At 38.7% G+C, this 15,167-nt stretch overlaps 1 protein-coding gene and 1 long non-coding RNA gene across 3 annotated transcripts in view; both read left to right on the forward strand.

The window, feature by feature from the left end:
• Positions 1 to 10,526: 10,526 nt before the first annotated feature.
• On the forward strand, positions 10,527 to 14,824 carry LOC105290981. Of its 2 annotated transcripts, none has more exons than XR_002779898.1 (4): positions 10,527 to 10,609; positions 11,257 to 11,430; positions 13,512 to 13,513; positions 14,813 to 14,824. It is a non-coding gene; the product is annotated as an uncharacterized LOC105290981 (long non-coding RNA). The 2 variants fall into 2 exon arrangements; XR_002779897.1 differs by having other exon boundaries at positions 11,257 to 11,361.
• Positions 14,825 to 14,898: 74 nt separating this feature from the next.
• The window catches only part of CUNH3orf14 (chromosome unknown C3orf14 homolog), a 12,420-nt gene continuing 12,151 nt past the window's right edge, over positions 14,899 to 15,167 (forward strand). Inside the window, exon 1 of the mRNA XM_011358500.2 lies at positions 14,899 to 14,984. Coding sequence (XP_011356802.1) covers positions 14,899 to 14,984 — 86 coding nt within the window. The remainder of the gene's footprint in view (positions 14,985 to 15,167) is intronic.

The raw sequence follows: 15,167 nt of genomic DNA on the forward strand, positions 1-15,167 counted from the left end.
AAAAAAAGCAATTGGGGTCATGGACTCAAATAATGGGCATATATGTCAAATGTACAGCATTGAGATACCTATGTGTCATAACTTCCTAACTTTGTCACTGTAGCCCTTTCTAAACTTGAGCTCTCTCTTCTACCACTCAGTATGACAGTGGCTACCTAGATCTTTTTTATTTACTTATTTAACAATTCTCTTATGCAAAATAGAGCTAGGTGTAGGTATTAAGGATACAGCAGTGAGAAGACTGACAAGGTTCCTACCTTCATGAAAGTTATATTCTAGTGGGAGAGACAATAAACAAGTAAGCAAATGTATCAGATATACATCTATGTATATGTGTGGGCACACACACGCAAATATATACCACGTAGAGGCAAGTACTATAAAAAAAATAATAAAGCAAGGTAAAAGGATAGAAAGTGATGGTGAAGGGGATTATTTTTGACAAGGTGGACTAGAAAGGACTATTTCAGAGAATGACATGTAAAGAATATACAAAGCTCTATGGAAGATGTTCCGGGCAGGGAGGACATGGAATGCAAAAGTTCTTGAGACAGGGCCGAGCAAGATCAAAGTGAACGAGAGGGAACCTGGTAAGATGAGTTGGGAGAGGTAAGCACTGCCTGATCAAGCAGAGCCATGCAAAGGAGTGTGGATTTTATTCTAATGGCAGCGGAAGCCATTACAGGGTTTGAGGAGGGGAGTTACAAGTTCTGATTTATGTTTTGGAAAAAAAAAACCAACTCTGACTGTAGAAATGATTATAGAAAGAAAAAAAGTAGAAAAAAATAATGGGCTGGGGGAAAAATGGCATAGATGATAGAGGCTCTGTTCATCCTCTGGCAACCAAATCAAAGCTGTGATGGAAACAAGGAGCAAACAGCAAGGAAAAATCACCTGGGATCTAAATGAACAAGCCATACAACTAGGGAGAAATCTAAGAAATCACCCTGCAACAACAGAAGGTAGGACGGGGCGAGGACACGAGCCTGCCTGGTCCCTAGTGGCTGAGTTGGACAGAGGCTGCGGCAGTGGCAGACACTTTTTAAAGGGGCTATGTCCAAGAGTGGACATTCACAGTGATGGACCTGCTCTCTCTGAGCACCAGTGCTGGTTCAGCTGTGCACAGAGGGCACCAAGGACATACAGGGAGACACTGTAGGAGTGAGGGCTAAAGGTGAGACTCGCTCTGTACAGAAATGCTGGTGGTATCCATTGTTCCTCTGTTGAGACCTCCCCGCTCCTAGTGCACTGGAGCAGCGCTGCCATAGCCCTGAGGCATAGCCATGATATCATCAAACTGGAAAACAGAGGGCGCTCCACCCAGAGGATTCCTTAAAACTCCGCCTCCCCCAACTCGCAGCCCCACCCAAGCCACATCCAGGTGTATCTTCAGCAAGTCAGCTGCTCATTGCAGAGCAGCATCTAGACTCACACTGGAGGCAGCTGGCCTCGGTTTCTGGTGTGGCCTTTTGAGGCAACTATAAGCACAGCATCTGTTGATTGCTTGCTGAATCTTCACAGGTGGCCCTGGAGGGGCACGGGCTTGGGTTAAATTTGGCCTGTAGCTGAAACCCTCTCAGGACTGTGCCACTGGACACTTACTACACAAATCTACACTAATAAGACCAGAAACTTAGGCGCTTTGCTTAGTATATAGAAACAGACGTGGAAAGGCAGCCAAAATGGGAAGACAAAGAAGCAGAAACCATATGAGAGAACAGAACAGAGATCCAGAAATAATGGAGTCAAGCAGTCTAACAGATGCAGAGTTCAAAACACTAGTTATAAAGATGCTCAATGAACTTATGGGAAGTGTAGATGAATTCAGTGAGAACTTCAACAAAGAGATAAAAACCATAAAAATGGAAATGGAAATTATAAAAGGGAACCAGTCTGAAATGAAGAACACATTATCTGAGATGAGAAGTATATTAAATGGAATAAACAAAGTGAATAAAGAAGAGGACCGAATGACCTATATAGAGGATGGGGAAGCTAAGACTCTCAATCAGAATGGCAAGAAAAAGGAAGCCAAGACTATAATACTAATTTAAGGAGCCCATGGGACACTTTTAAAGGTAAAAATATCCATGTCATAGAAGTACCTGAAGAGAGAGAACAAGATGTTGAATATATATTTGAAGAAATAATGATGGAAAACTTCCCTAACCTGGTGAAGGAAATAGACATGCAACCTCAGAAAGCTTAGAGAATCTCCAAAACCGGGAACCCAAAGAGGCCCACACCAAGACACATCATCATTAAAATACCAAAGGTTAAACACAAAGAGAGAATCTTAAAAGTAGCAAAAGAAAAGCACTGATTACCTACTAGGGAGCATCCATAAGACTGGCAGCTGATTTCTAAAAAGAAACTATGTAGGACAGAAGGGCTTGACACAAAATATTCGATGTGATAAAGACCCAGGATCTGCAACCAAGAATACTTTATCCAGCATAGCTATCATTTAGAGTTGAAGGACAGATAAAGAGCTTCCCAGACAAAAATAAGCTAAAAGAATTGATCACCACCAAGCCAGTATTACAGGAAATGGTGGAGGGACTTCTTTAAAAACATATATCAAAAACAAGAATAAAGAATGGTAATAACTACATTCCTATCAACTACCTCAAATGGAAAAGAATTAAGTGCTCCAACCAAAAGATAGAGTGGCCGAATGGATAAGAAAACAAGACTTCTACATATGCAGCCCACAAGAAACTCACTTCAAATTAAAAGACATACACAGACTAAAAGGAAGGAAATGAAAGAAGATATTGCCTTGATGGACCTAGAGGGTATTGTGTTGAGTGAAATGGGTCAGATACAGAAAGACAAATATCACACGATTTCATGTACATGTGGAATCTAAAGAACAAAATAAACAACAACAACAGAAGCAGATATAAACTCATAGATACAGAGAATATTTAGAGGGCTACTAGATGGAAGGGGGGATGGGAGACGACAAAAAAAGGCAAAGGGATTAAGAGGTACAAATGGATAGTTGCAGAATAGACATGGAGATGTGGAGTGTAGCAAGAGGAAGATGGTTAATAATGTTGTAATAAATATGTAAGAGGAAGAGGGGTACTAGATTTAGTGGGGTGATCACTGCAAGTTATGTGGATCTCTGATCACTATGCTATACAACTGAAACTGATATATTATTGTATGCCAACTATAAGTGGAAAAAAACTCATTGAATTGTACAATGTAAATACAAGCAACTAATTGTTATATTTCAACAAAGACAAAAACAATAATGAAGAAACTATCATACATTTCTTTAGTATTTGCATTTTGAGACCCAAAGGAGGTAGCACATGGTACCAATAACAAGTTACTCACAAAGTTTAATTTAAGATTATTCTTTAAGAATAAAATTAGGAAGAATCGAAATGCAAAAGATAGGAGCAGGTATCTGTAGATATTACTCAAGAGACTAGTGGTAGATATGAAATTGAAGACTTTTAGAAAAATTCTCAAATTTAACTTTAAGATAATTAAAGTGAAATCTCAAAAAAGTATGATTTAAATAGTAACCATAGCTAAAAGGTTTGAGTTAATCAAATGTGTAACATGTTATAAAAAGTAATGAGCTAAAAAATTAGAATGGTATACATTAAAGGTTGCAACCATCAGTCTGCTGGGCTATATGTGTGTATATACATGTATTGTATGTATACATGTATAGGTGCTTTGTTGTTTTTATTTGAATTAGTTACCAACACTGAAAATTCAGAAGATTTCATATGAAAATCCAACTTTCTGTCTTCATTTGAAAAATCAGAAGCTCTGGCAACTTTGGATTCAGGAAAGGCAACAATCTGTTAGAGATGAGCAGCAAGTATACTAATCGTTATAAAATTCTAGTAGAAAGTTCTCTAAAATAAATGGATAAGTTCTTTTACTTCAGTTTTTGAGTAACATGGGACTGTTTTTATGTTGTTTGAGGAGGGAAAAAAAGCATTTATCATGTTGCCAACTTATATTCTGCAAGCATTTATAAAGAACCTATTATAAATCAACACCTGCTATTAGGAGTTTGGAGTCTAGGGAATAACTCCAAGGGCATGGGAACTCTCTACAATGTGATTACGTCTCTTGGAGAGTCTACTGAACATTTATTCTGCCAATTCAAAAGGTAAATGCTTATTCCAGGATCTGAAGTGTTCAAAGTCTAGCTTCCGGTAGGCTGCTCTGAATGCCCCACCTGTGCAGCTGAGAGGCACAACTTCACTTTGCAAGGCCTACAGGGTTTTGGAACTACAGTTGCCTCTCTGTATCCATGGGTTTTGCATGTCAGTATTAAACCAGCCACAAATAGAAAACAATACTTTCAATCTATGGCATGGAATCCAAGGATGCAGAGGGCCAACTATATACATTGTTCTATGTTGTTTTCTATGAAGGACTTGAGCATCCAAAGATTTTCTTATCTGCAGGGATCCTGGAACCAGTCACCTGAACAACTATAAACAGCCTGGGTGCTCACATACGGGACCCTTGCCCTGGGCCATCAGCTGCTACCTAAGCAATAATCCACTGTTTGGAAATAGACTCAAGGCATAAACTGCCAAATGCAAGAAACAAAAGTCAGTTGAATAAGTCCTCTCAAAAAGATTGTTATTTTATATAAAATTTGCAAATAAAAAGTATTTTTTAAACATCACATCCTTTTCTAATCCACCTGACAAATCAGGAGACTGATTAGGTATACTTTCAGTCCTTTTTGGCGCATTTGCTAGACACCATATCAATCACAAACCAGGGATAGTTGCCCTCTAAAGTCTATAGAAAGTCTATTCAAAGAGCTGAGACCCTAAGACGAGAACATAGCATGATCTGACAACCTTTTCTTTTCCCATATAAATATCATCAGAAACATAAGTTCAGCACCCTAAAAAGCAACTAGTTAACAGTGAATTAAATACTTACATGTAAAAATGCATTTTTAAATGCACAGCAAAGTAAAGTAAAAGCAATCTCAAATGTACATGCATGAATATCTATCCCAGATTTTGGAGTGGATTTTTATAGAACACATTTCTTCTTGAAAATAGGCTGTACTTATAGTTAAAATTTCAAGACATTAAATATGTAATAGTTTTCCTGATGGCATATGGTTTGAATTGATATTGGTAAATAATTGTACATAAAATGAAACTACACTGAATTAAATGTTAGTAAAAATGACAAAATAAAATACAAGCAATATAAAGCATTGCACAGGTGTATGCCATATTACCAGCTGAAAAAATCTTGCAATTACAGGCCTACACTATTTATTCCACTGGTGTATAATTACATTTTATATATGTTTGTTTAGTAATATCAATCCAAGACATCATTTTGAGAATATAATTAACTGAATGGTAGAACAGAATGTGTGTGTGTTTTACTATTTTTGTGTTTCTGTATTTCAAACAAGTTGGTCTTTGTTAGCTGTGTTTAACTGCCATCTAGAGTTAAAATGAATCCATTTCTTTTCCCTTCCACTATTCTTCTTCAAAATTTTAGGTACATAAGCTAACATGTTTAACCCCTATTTCATATCAAACAAATATTCTTCAGACTACAAAATTATAAAAGAATAACCTTACTCAATTTTTCAAAGTACTATTAATATCTCCACTGGCTGCAAGTATTTTAGGTTGACTAAAAAGTGAGGCTCACATTTAATCTAATTAAAACATTATTTTTGAATGCATAAACAAGCCAGTGAGCAACCTGATACACATTTGAACTTGGTGAAATACATTAAAAACTTAAATAAAATTAATTTGTCTACATCTACAGCCTTCTATTTGTATTTTTCTTCATAACTCAAAAGCAGGCCCATATGTAAAGATATTCAAGAATTCATTTTTACCTCTGAAAAATATGATTATAAAAATTAGCCAAATCCCAAGTGTATATTTAACTAAAGTTTTTAATAGTCTTATGTCCCAATTGACATTTGTATCCAAATTTAAGGAACTTGGTAAGAATAAACCATTGGTACAATTGCTTGGCTTTCAATTTAAGTAAGTCATATCCAAAAAGCAACAACAAAGGAATATTTAAGAGAAAAATACAATCAAATTTGAAATAAGTCCTCGTGCTCTAGCAAAAGAAGAAATGTATTCCCATGAAATGTTAAAAGGTAGGTAAAACATTTTTTCATGCTGTTCTCAGATAAATGAAGGATACGGATTTTTAACAAATTATCTTTTCCAAACGCATTAATCTACAAGTCTTTTCTAACAATATTTTTACACACCATTATATCTTGAAACACAGAAGTTGCAATGCAGTAAAACTGCAACTCTTATTTTTTCAGAGGAAGTTATATCAAAGTTTTCAAGTGAATTGATATAGCAAACAATAAAGATTTAAAAAATGGCTTGCACAAGGGGCCTTGAATGTTTTCAGTAACTACGGTTGCAGAGCATTACAAAAAGATGAGCATGACATAATACAATGCTTACTATGTCAAGTATGCATTTCAGAAGGTTTTTAATTGCTTACTCAATAGTAGACTAATAGTAAAGCTGTTATAGCACTGTAACAGCAAAAGGGATAAAAAATGAAGAAAATAATCAGACGGGAAGGCTATGAAAGAGAAAATTCCTACTTCAAGAAAAGCCTGAGTTAAAGAGTTACAGAGAGACTATGAATATAATGAAAGCTGCTGGGAAATCAAGGAGATGGGATTACCGGGGAGGGGCGGGGGAGCCTTTATAAATTATATACAATTGAAAGGGTGTCAGTTTAAGACAAAGGATATTGAGTTTTAAATTATTGATATTTGGGAAGTTAAAAGGTATACATATTTACTGTGTATACAACACACAAATGATTTGCTAAGAATTATCATGTGTGATTTCAATTTTAAAATGCTAATGCTTAGAACTAGTGAGGTTTTTAATTTGCTCTCTCTAGAAGGAAGAGGTATATACAAATTCTCACTGGAAATCTCTAGGATTAAACATAGTTTTATCAAAATGGCCTTGTTCTCTCAGCCAAGAATGTAGATACCAGCTGTGATAATGATTTCTTTATTACAGAGTTTTATCTGATTGGTTGTAGGTTGACGAAAGATCCTAAAGAGGTATCTAGTTGTAAATTCTCTCTGGTCAAAACCCTTCAAAAGCCAGTTTAAAGTATTTCAGATATATTTTGCATGTGGAATATTCTTCCATAACAAAATGGACAGTCTATAACTATGGAAAAAGGTAAAATTCTAATGATTATTTTTTTTTACTTTAAAAAAATGTTTCAATTACAGTTGACATTCAATATTATTTTATATTAGTTTCAGGTGACCAGGTGTACAACCTAGTAGTTAGACATTTATATAATTTACAAGGTGATTCCCCCTAGTCTAGTACCTACCTGGCACCTCTAATGATTTTATTTCAAAGTGAAGAGAAGCAGTACAGGCAATTGTACCCATTTTACCAAATTCACCTGGGATTTCCTGAAACAGGAAGATAAACTAATTCCATTTCAGGTAAGAGGTCTTTATTTCTTAGTAATTGCTTACCCAGAGTAAACCCAAACCCAAGGTCTAAAAAGACTGTATAAAAAGATTCTCTATAAACTATTGGAATTTATTGATAATAATTTGGAGTCTTTAAAACTGTCAAAGATTCTGCAATTCTTTTAATTATTTCTTACTCTATAAAGCTTGTCCTTCCTTTTTCATCCTCAAACCTTCCTTCTGCCCTCATTTCCCTTCTCTATTTATCAGTCTCATCTTCTCCAAGAACTCCTCCTCATTACTGTTAACCTCTATTTAAAAATTCTCCAACACCAGAAATGAAATCTTCAAAATTGGGGGAAATGAGGAGAAAATTCTTCTCAATGCTTCCTTTCCACTGGCCCTCAACCCAGATATATTCTCATGTACACACTTCTGTGCACATTGCCTCTTTCATGCTCCACTCTCTTGTCACCTGATACACCCAACTACAAAAACAGACCTCTAAATCCCACCCAGTTTTCAAAATCTACCTGTCTTCCAAAATGCTGTCTAGATGATTCCAACTCATAGTGCTCTTTCTTCTCTAGCAGCCTTATAATCTGCATGATATTTTTAATTATACATTCTCAATATAACATACATAATTACTTGGACTAGTAATATCAAACAAGATGAGGTTCATTTACTAGACATGTGATCTTGAGTCATTTCTCTAAGCCTATTTTCTCAACTATAAAAATGGGGATAGTTAGAATTTAGCACCCTTGCTCATAGGGTTGTTCTGAGGATTAGGCGAGGCAATTCATGCAAAGTGCCTAGTACAGAATGAGCATGCAATAAATATTAGTCATTTTTATGTTGTCAGCTGTCATCATGTAGCTTTTTTTGTATACCTTAAGAGCCCAGCCAGATTCTAGGCTCGTGAGGGCAGAGACTATATCTTACAGATTTTTAATAAATATATCTTTGTAGAATTTATGACTAAATGGCACAGTTCTTTCTAAATAATGAAGAAGCTAAAGGGACAATTATAGCATTTTGTTACACAGAATTAGTCCAGGATTAGGAAATATTAACTTCACTACACATTTACAGAATGCCTCATTATTCTCAAGTGTTACTTAGAAGGTTGCAATAATTTGCATAGTATACCTCACTTCAGAAAGTTCCCAAATTCATCTGATAAATACAGAAGATGTATACTAATAGATAGTCTGCAATTGCCAGAGAGTCTTCCTCCTCAGCCCTATGTCTCACCAAAGGCTCACCTGTGAGCTCTGTCATGAGGAGGGGAGCTATCACAGCAGAGCTTTAAGTAGAGAGTAAGTACTTTTCTGGGATGCTATAAATTATGTTTACGTAGATAACCTCTAAGTGTCTGTGATGTGTTCCTGATTACTGCTGTCCTAAAACCTGCATGAAAATTTCCAAGGTATTCCTTGGTTCACTGCTAAACCAGACAATGACCTAAAAACGCTGGGCTAAAGTTCAAAGACCTGGACTTGTCCCATCTGTGTAACTAGGCAAACTTATACAAAGCAGGGAGGTGAGCAAAGTTTGTTTTAAGCAACATACAGATGCTTTAATGTGCACTCTGTTCTCTATTTCATGCAATACATTACTACGAAAAAATCTTTATTTGTAAACTTATGTAAAAGATAAACGAGAATGCCTTATGACAATGCAAAACTTCTAATTCATTCCTAGAACACAGGACCAATCACAGGTCTATTTTTCATCTTTACTAAATAAAGTTGTGGAACAGCTAAGTTAAAGGTCCTATCACTTGAAGACAGACCTTTGTTAGGTTATAATGAAATTTCAGGAAATTATTTCATCCATTCATTCAAAAATATTTACTGAGCACTTCTATGTCAGGCAATTCTAGTTGCTGAGGACACAACAGCAAATAAAAAAGACAAAAATACCTGTTCTCAGGGTATTCAAATTCTTGTAAGGGGTACAACTGGAAAACAAACTAACAAGAGATTATAAGAATTATGGAATGGTGCTCCGTTGTAGTGAAAAATAAATCAGGAGAAGGACAGAGAGAGAAGAGGTAGTGTTGCAATCTTATGCTGGAGATTCAAGAAATGCTTCTTTGAGGAAATCGCATTGAAAGATGAGGAACTGAGTCTATGTAAGTATCTGGGGAAGAGGTTTTCTAAGCAAAGGAAACATTAAGTGCTGTAGTCCTGAAGCAAGAGCTAAATTATATGTAGGTATTTTGGGAGGTAAAAAAAGACCATCTGGATTAAAGTCCTAGCTCTTTGCCCTTTACCAACTCAAGATTCTTTGGAAAGAAGACAATTTTATCTCTTGAACCTCAGTCTTCCTTTGTAATTAAGAATACTACCACATACCTCAGAGTTATTTAACTGGAGTGGGGGTGAGGGTGAGGGAAGGATGTTGAATGCACTTTACAGCAGCAGTAAAGGATGATTCCCAAGTGTGTGTCCTGAGGGCTATGAGAAATTTAATAAAAGTTCTGCTGGTTTCAAGCTATGACCTAAACAAATGACCAAGCTTGTTTCCTCTTCTGTCAAATAATATCTCACCGGGCATTGTGGGGATTCGATGAATAAGATAATCCACGTAAATACAGTGAATGACACACAAACTCAAGATGTGAACAATCAACATCACTGCCCTTATGGGGATGCAAACTACAAGCCAGCAGGCACTTCTCTCCTCTGTTCAGTATAGGATGCTCAGGGTGAAGCTATTCTAAGTAAAGTGCTTTAACTGACTGTAACGTCCACTCAAACACTTTGGACTATTTTGAAACGTTTTTCCTAATGTCCACAGTCCACCGTGACATTCTAGCTTCTAAGAAATCAGCTTCACTTTCTGAAGCCTTTGCACATATTCAGGTCCCATAAAAGGCCTTGAAATTGAGCTTCCGCCAAACGGAGTTTCCCCAGGGTTCGGTATAGCTACCTCAGAGGACCCCCGCCTCAGAACAGCGCCACCTCACTAACCTGGCGCTCCAGAGGCCCGCCTTTTATAATGCCGTGATGATGTCAGCTCGGCTGTGCATGCGCAAAGACAGTGGCGTGGCCACGCCCAGGCCTGCGCGAAGACCCAGCCTCTGCACAGACGCTGGCGCCTTTCCGGAAGAGGTCAGAGTGGGGATCGGTGAGTGAAGTCTCACAGCATCACCACGCGGGTGGGTGCTCTGACTGAGGCGGCGCAGGTACCTGCAGGGCCGGTGAGGAGAATGTTATTTAAGAGGCAAAAACTGCGGCGATGAGGAAAGTTCGTGAGTCCTTTGGGTGTAAGCAGGAGTTGGGGCGGTCGGAGGGCTGATGACTCTGAGACGGTGCGGATCTTCGGTTCGAAAGGCAGAATTTGTGGGGTTTGTCTCAAGTCCTGATGGCAGGCGTAATAGAAAAGAAGTTACCATGGACTAACTTTCCAGGATTTCCTTAACACTACATTGGAAACTGAGAGGAAGGCAGCGAGGATTGGCCTCCAGTGATTTCAGCAGAAAATATCTGTAACCCGACCGTTGCTGGGGCGAGTGATTGCTGTCCTCGGTGCTGAAGACAAGATCCCGGTACCTTGAGGAGGAAATCTGATGAGGGCAGGGTGGTGTTTCCCATTCTTTGGCTGGGCTCAGCGCCCTACACTCAATACGTATGTGCTGAAGGAAGATCTCAGTCTTTTCATCAGCGCAGGACACTCAGGCGATTAGCAGTTAGTGTTTAATTTCATAACATTTAGGAAAGCTGATACTTCATTCCACGAAGGAATTTCATTTGTCTTTTTCTTCCTTACGGCAGGGACTTTCAATTTTTGCACCCAACCAGATGATTTGCCTTCAAGTCCGAGCCTTCAGTGCACTTCGCTGGACCTCTATCTGTACTGGCTCAGCCTCTTCAGCCGAGGTGAACTTGTGCATGTGCCATGAAAAGGGCTTTCCTAAATTTCCCAAATGACAGTCCTAACCAGCCAGGGTAAGGTGAAGGAACCAATTGTATTTTCCCCCACAATTACACACAAAAAATACTTTCACATTTGGAAAAGAACTCATGTACACACTTCTGTGCACATTGCCTCTTTCATGCTCCACTCTCTTGTCACCTGATACACCCAACTACAAAAACAGACCTCTAAATCCCACCCAGTTTTCAAAATCTACCTGTCTTCCAAAATGCTGTCTAGATGATTCCAACTCATAGTGCTCTTTCTTCTCTAGCAGCCTTATAATCTGCATGATATTTTTAATTATACATTCTCAATATAACATACATAATTACTTGGACTAGTAATATCAAACAAGATGAGGTTCATTTACTAGACATGTGATCTTGAGTCATTTCTCTAAGCCTATTTTCTCAACTATAAAAATGGGGATAGTTAGAATTTAGCACCCTTGCTCATAGGGTTGTTCTGAGGATTAGGCGAGGCAATTCATGCAAAGTGCCTAGTACAGAATGAGCATGCAATAAATATTAGTCATTTTTATGTTGTCAGCTGTCATCATGTAGCTTTTTTTGTATACCTTAAGAGCCCAGCCAGATTCTAGGCTCGTGAGGGCAGAGACTATATCTTACAGATTTTTAATAAATATATCTTTGTAGAATTTATGACTAAATGGCACAGTTCTTTCTAAATAATGAAGAAGCTAAGGGGACAATTATAGCATTTTGTTACACAGAATTAGTCCAGGATTAGGAAATATTAACTTCACTACACATTTACAGAATGCCTCATTATTCTCAAGTGTTACTTAGAAGGTTGCAATAATTTGCATAGTATACCTCACTTCAGAAAGTTCCCAAATTCATCTGATAAATACAGAAGATGTATACTAATAGATAGTCTGCAATTGCCAGAGAGTCTTCCTCCTCAGCCCTATGTCTCACCAAAGGCTCACCTGTGAGCTCTGTCATGAGGGGAGCTATCACAGCAGAGCTTTAAGTAGAGAGTAAGTACTTTTCTGGGATGCTATAAATTATGTTTACGTAGATAACCTCTAAGTGTCTGTGATGTGTTCCTGATTACTGCTGTCCTAAAACCTGCATGAAAATTTCCAAGGTATTCCTTGGTTCACTGCTAAACCAGACAATGACCTAAAAACGCTGGGCTAAAGTTCAAAGACCTGGACTTGTCCCATCTGTGTAACTAGGCAAACTTATACAAAGCAGGGAGGTGAGCAAAGTTTGTTTTAAGCAACATACAGATGCTTTAATGTGCACTCTGTTCTCTATTTCATGCAATACATTACTACGAAAAAATCTTTATTTGTAAACTTATGTAAAAGATAAACGAGAATGCCTTATGACAATGCAAAACTTCTAATTCATTCCTAGAACACAGGACCAATCACAGGTCTATTTTTCATCTTTACTAAATAAAGTTGTGGAACAGCTAAGTTAAAGGTCCTATCACTTGAAGACAGACCTTTGTTAGGTTATAATGAAATTTCAGGAAATTATTTCATCCATTCATTCAAAAATATTTACTGAGCACTTCTATGTCAGGCAATTCTAGTTGCTGAGGACACAACAGCAAATAAAAAAGACAAAAATACCTGTTCTCAGGGTATTCAAATTCTTGTAAGGGGTACAACTGGAAAACAAACTAACAAGAGATTATAAGAATTATGGAATGGTGCTCCGTTGTAGTGAAAAATAAATCAGGAGAAGGACAGAGAGAGAAGAGGTAGTGTTGCAATCTTATGCTGGAGATTCAAGAAATGCTTCTTTGAGGAAATCGCATTGAAAGATGAGGAACTGAGTCTATGTAAGTATCTGGGGAAGAGGTTTTCTAAGCAAAGGAAACATTAAGTGCTGTAGTCCTGAAGCAAGAGCTAAATTATATGTAGGTATTTTGGGAGGTAAAAAAAGACCATCTGGATTAAAGTCCTAGCTCTTTGCCCTTTACCAACTCAAGATTCTTTGGAAAGAAGACAATTTTATCTCTTGAACCTCAGTCTTCCTTTGTAATTAAGAATACTACCACATACCTCAGAGTTATTTAACTGGAGTGGGGGTGAGGGTGAGGGAAGGATGTTGAATGCACTTTACAGCAGCAGTAAAGGATGATTCCCAAGTGTGTGTCCTGAGGGCTATGAGAAATTTAATAAAAGTTCTGCTGGTTTCAAGCTATGACCTAAACAAATGACCAAGCTTGTTTCCTCTTCTGTCAAATAATATCTCACCGGGCATTGTGGGGATTCGATGAATAAGATAATCCACGTAAATACAGTGAATGACACACAAACTCAAGATGTGAACAATCAACATCACTGCCCTTATGGGGATGCAAACTACAAGCCAGCAGGCACTTCTCTCCTCTGTTCAGTATAGGATGCTCAGGGTGAAGCTATTCTAAGTAAAGTGCTTTAACTGACTGTAACGTCCACTCAAACACTTTGGACTATTTTGAAACGTTTTTCCTAATGTCCACAGTCCACCGTGACATTCTAGCTTCTAAGAAATCAGCTTCACTTTCTGAAGCCTTTGCACATATTCAGGTCCCATAAAAGGCCTTGAAATTGAGCTTCCGCCAAACGGAGTTTCCCCAGGGTTCGGTATAGCTACCTCAGAGGACCCCCGCCTCAGAACAGCGCCACCTCACTAACCTGGCGCTCCAGAGGCCCGCCTTTTATAATGCCGTGATGATGTCAGCTCGGCTGTGCATGCGCAAAGACGGTGGCGTGGCCACGCCCAGGCCTGCGCGAAGACCCAGCCTCTGCACAGACGCTGGCTCCTTTCCGGAAGAGGTCAGAGTGGGGATCGGTGAGTGAAGTCCCACAGCAGCACCACGCGAGTGGGTGCTCTGACTGTCTGAGGCGGCGCAGGTACCTGCAGGGCCGGTGAGGAGAATGTTATTTAAGAGGCAAAAACTGCGGCGATGAGGAAAGTTCGTGAGTCCTTTGGGTGTAAGCAGGAGTTGGGGCGGTCGGAGGGCTGATGACTCTGAGACGGTGCGGATCTTCGGTTCGAAAGGCAGAATTTGTGGGGTTTGTCTCAAGTCCTGATGGCAGGCGTAATAGAAAAGAAGTTACCATGGACTAACTTTCCAGGATTTCCTTAACACTACATTGGAAACTGAGAGGAAGGCAGCGAGGATTGGCCTCCAGTGATTTCAGCAGAAAATATCTGTAACCCGACCGTTGCTGGGGCGAGTGATTGCTGTCCTCGGTGCTGAAGACAAGATCCCGGTACCTTGAGGAGGAAATCTGATGAGGGCAGGGTGGTGTTTCCCATTCTTTGGCTGGGCTCAGCGCCCTACACTCAATACGTATGTGCTGAATGAAGATCTCAGTCTTTTCATCAGCGCAGGACACTCAGGCGATTAGCAGTTAGTGTTTAATTTCATAACATTTAGGAAAGCTGATACTTCATTCCACGAAGGAATTTCATTTGTCTTTTTCTTCCTTACGGCAGGGACTTTCAATTTTTGCACCCAACCAGATGATTTGCCTTCAAGTCCGAGCCTTCAGTGCACTTCGCTGGACCTCTATCTGTACTGGCTCAGCCTCTTCAGCCGAGGTGAACTTGTGCATGTGCCATGAAAATGGGCTTTCCTAAATTTCCCAAATGACAGTCCTAACCAGCCAGGGTAAGGTGAAGGAACCAATTGTATTTTCCCCCACAATTACACACAAAAAATACTTTCACATTTGGAAAAGAAATGATGGGACTGAGCAGTCTTCCAAGAAAGGAAAGACCATGAATTTCCA

The sequence above is a fragment of the Pteropus vampyrus genome, unplaced genomic scaffold (genome assembly GCF_000151845.1).
Source record: "Pteropus vampyrus isolate Shadow unplaced genomic scaffold, Pvam_2.0 Scaffold41, whole genome shotgun sequence".
Lineage (NCBI taxonomy): Eukaryota > Metazoa > Chordata > Mammalia > Chiroptera > Pteropodidae > Pteropus > Pteropus vampyrus.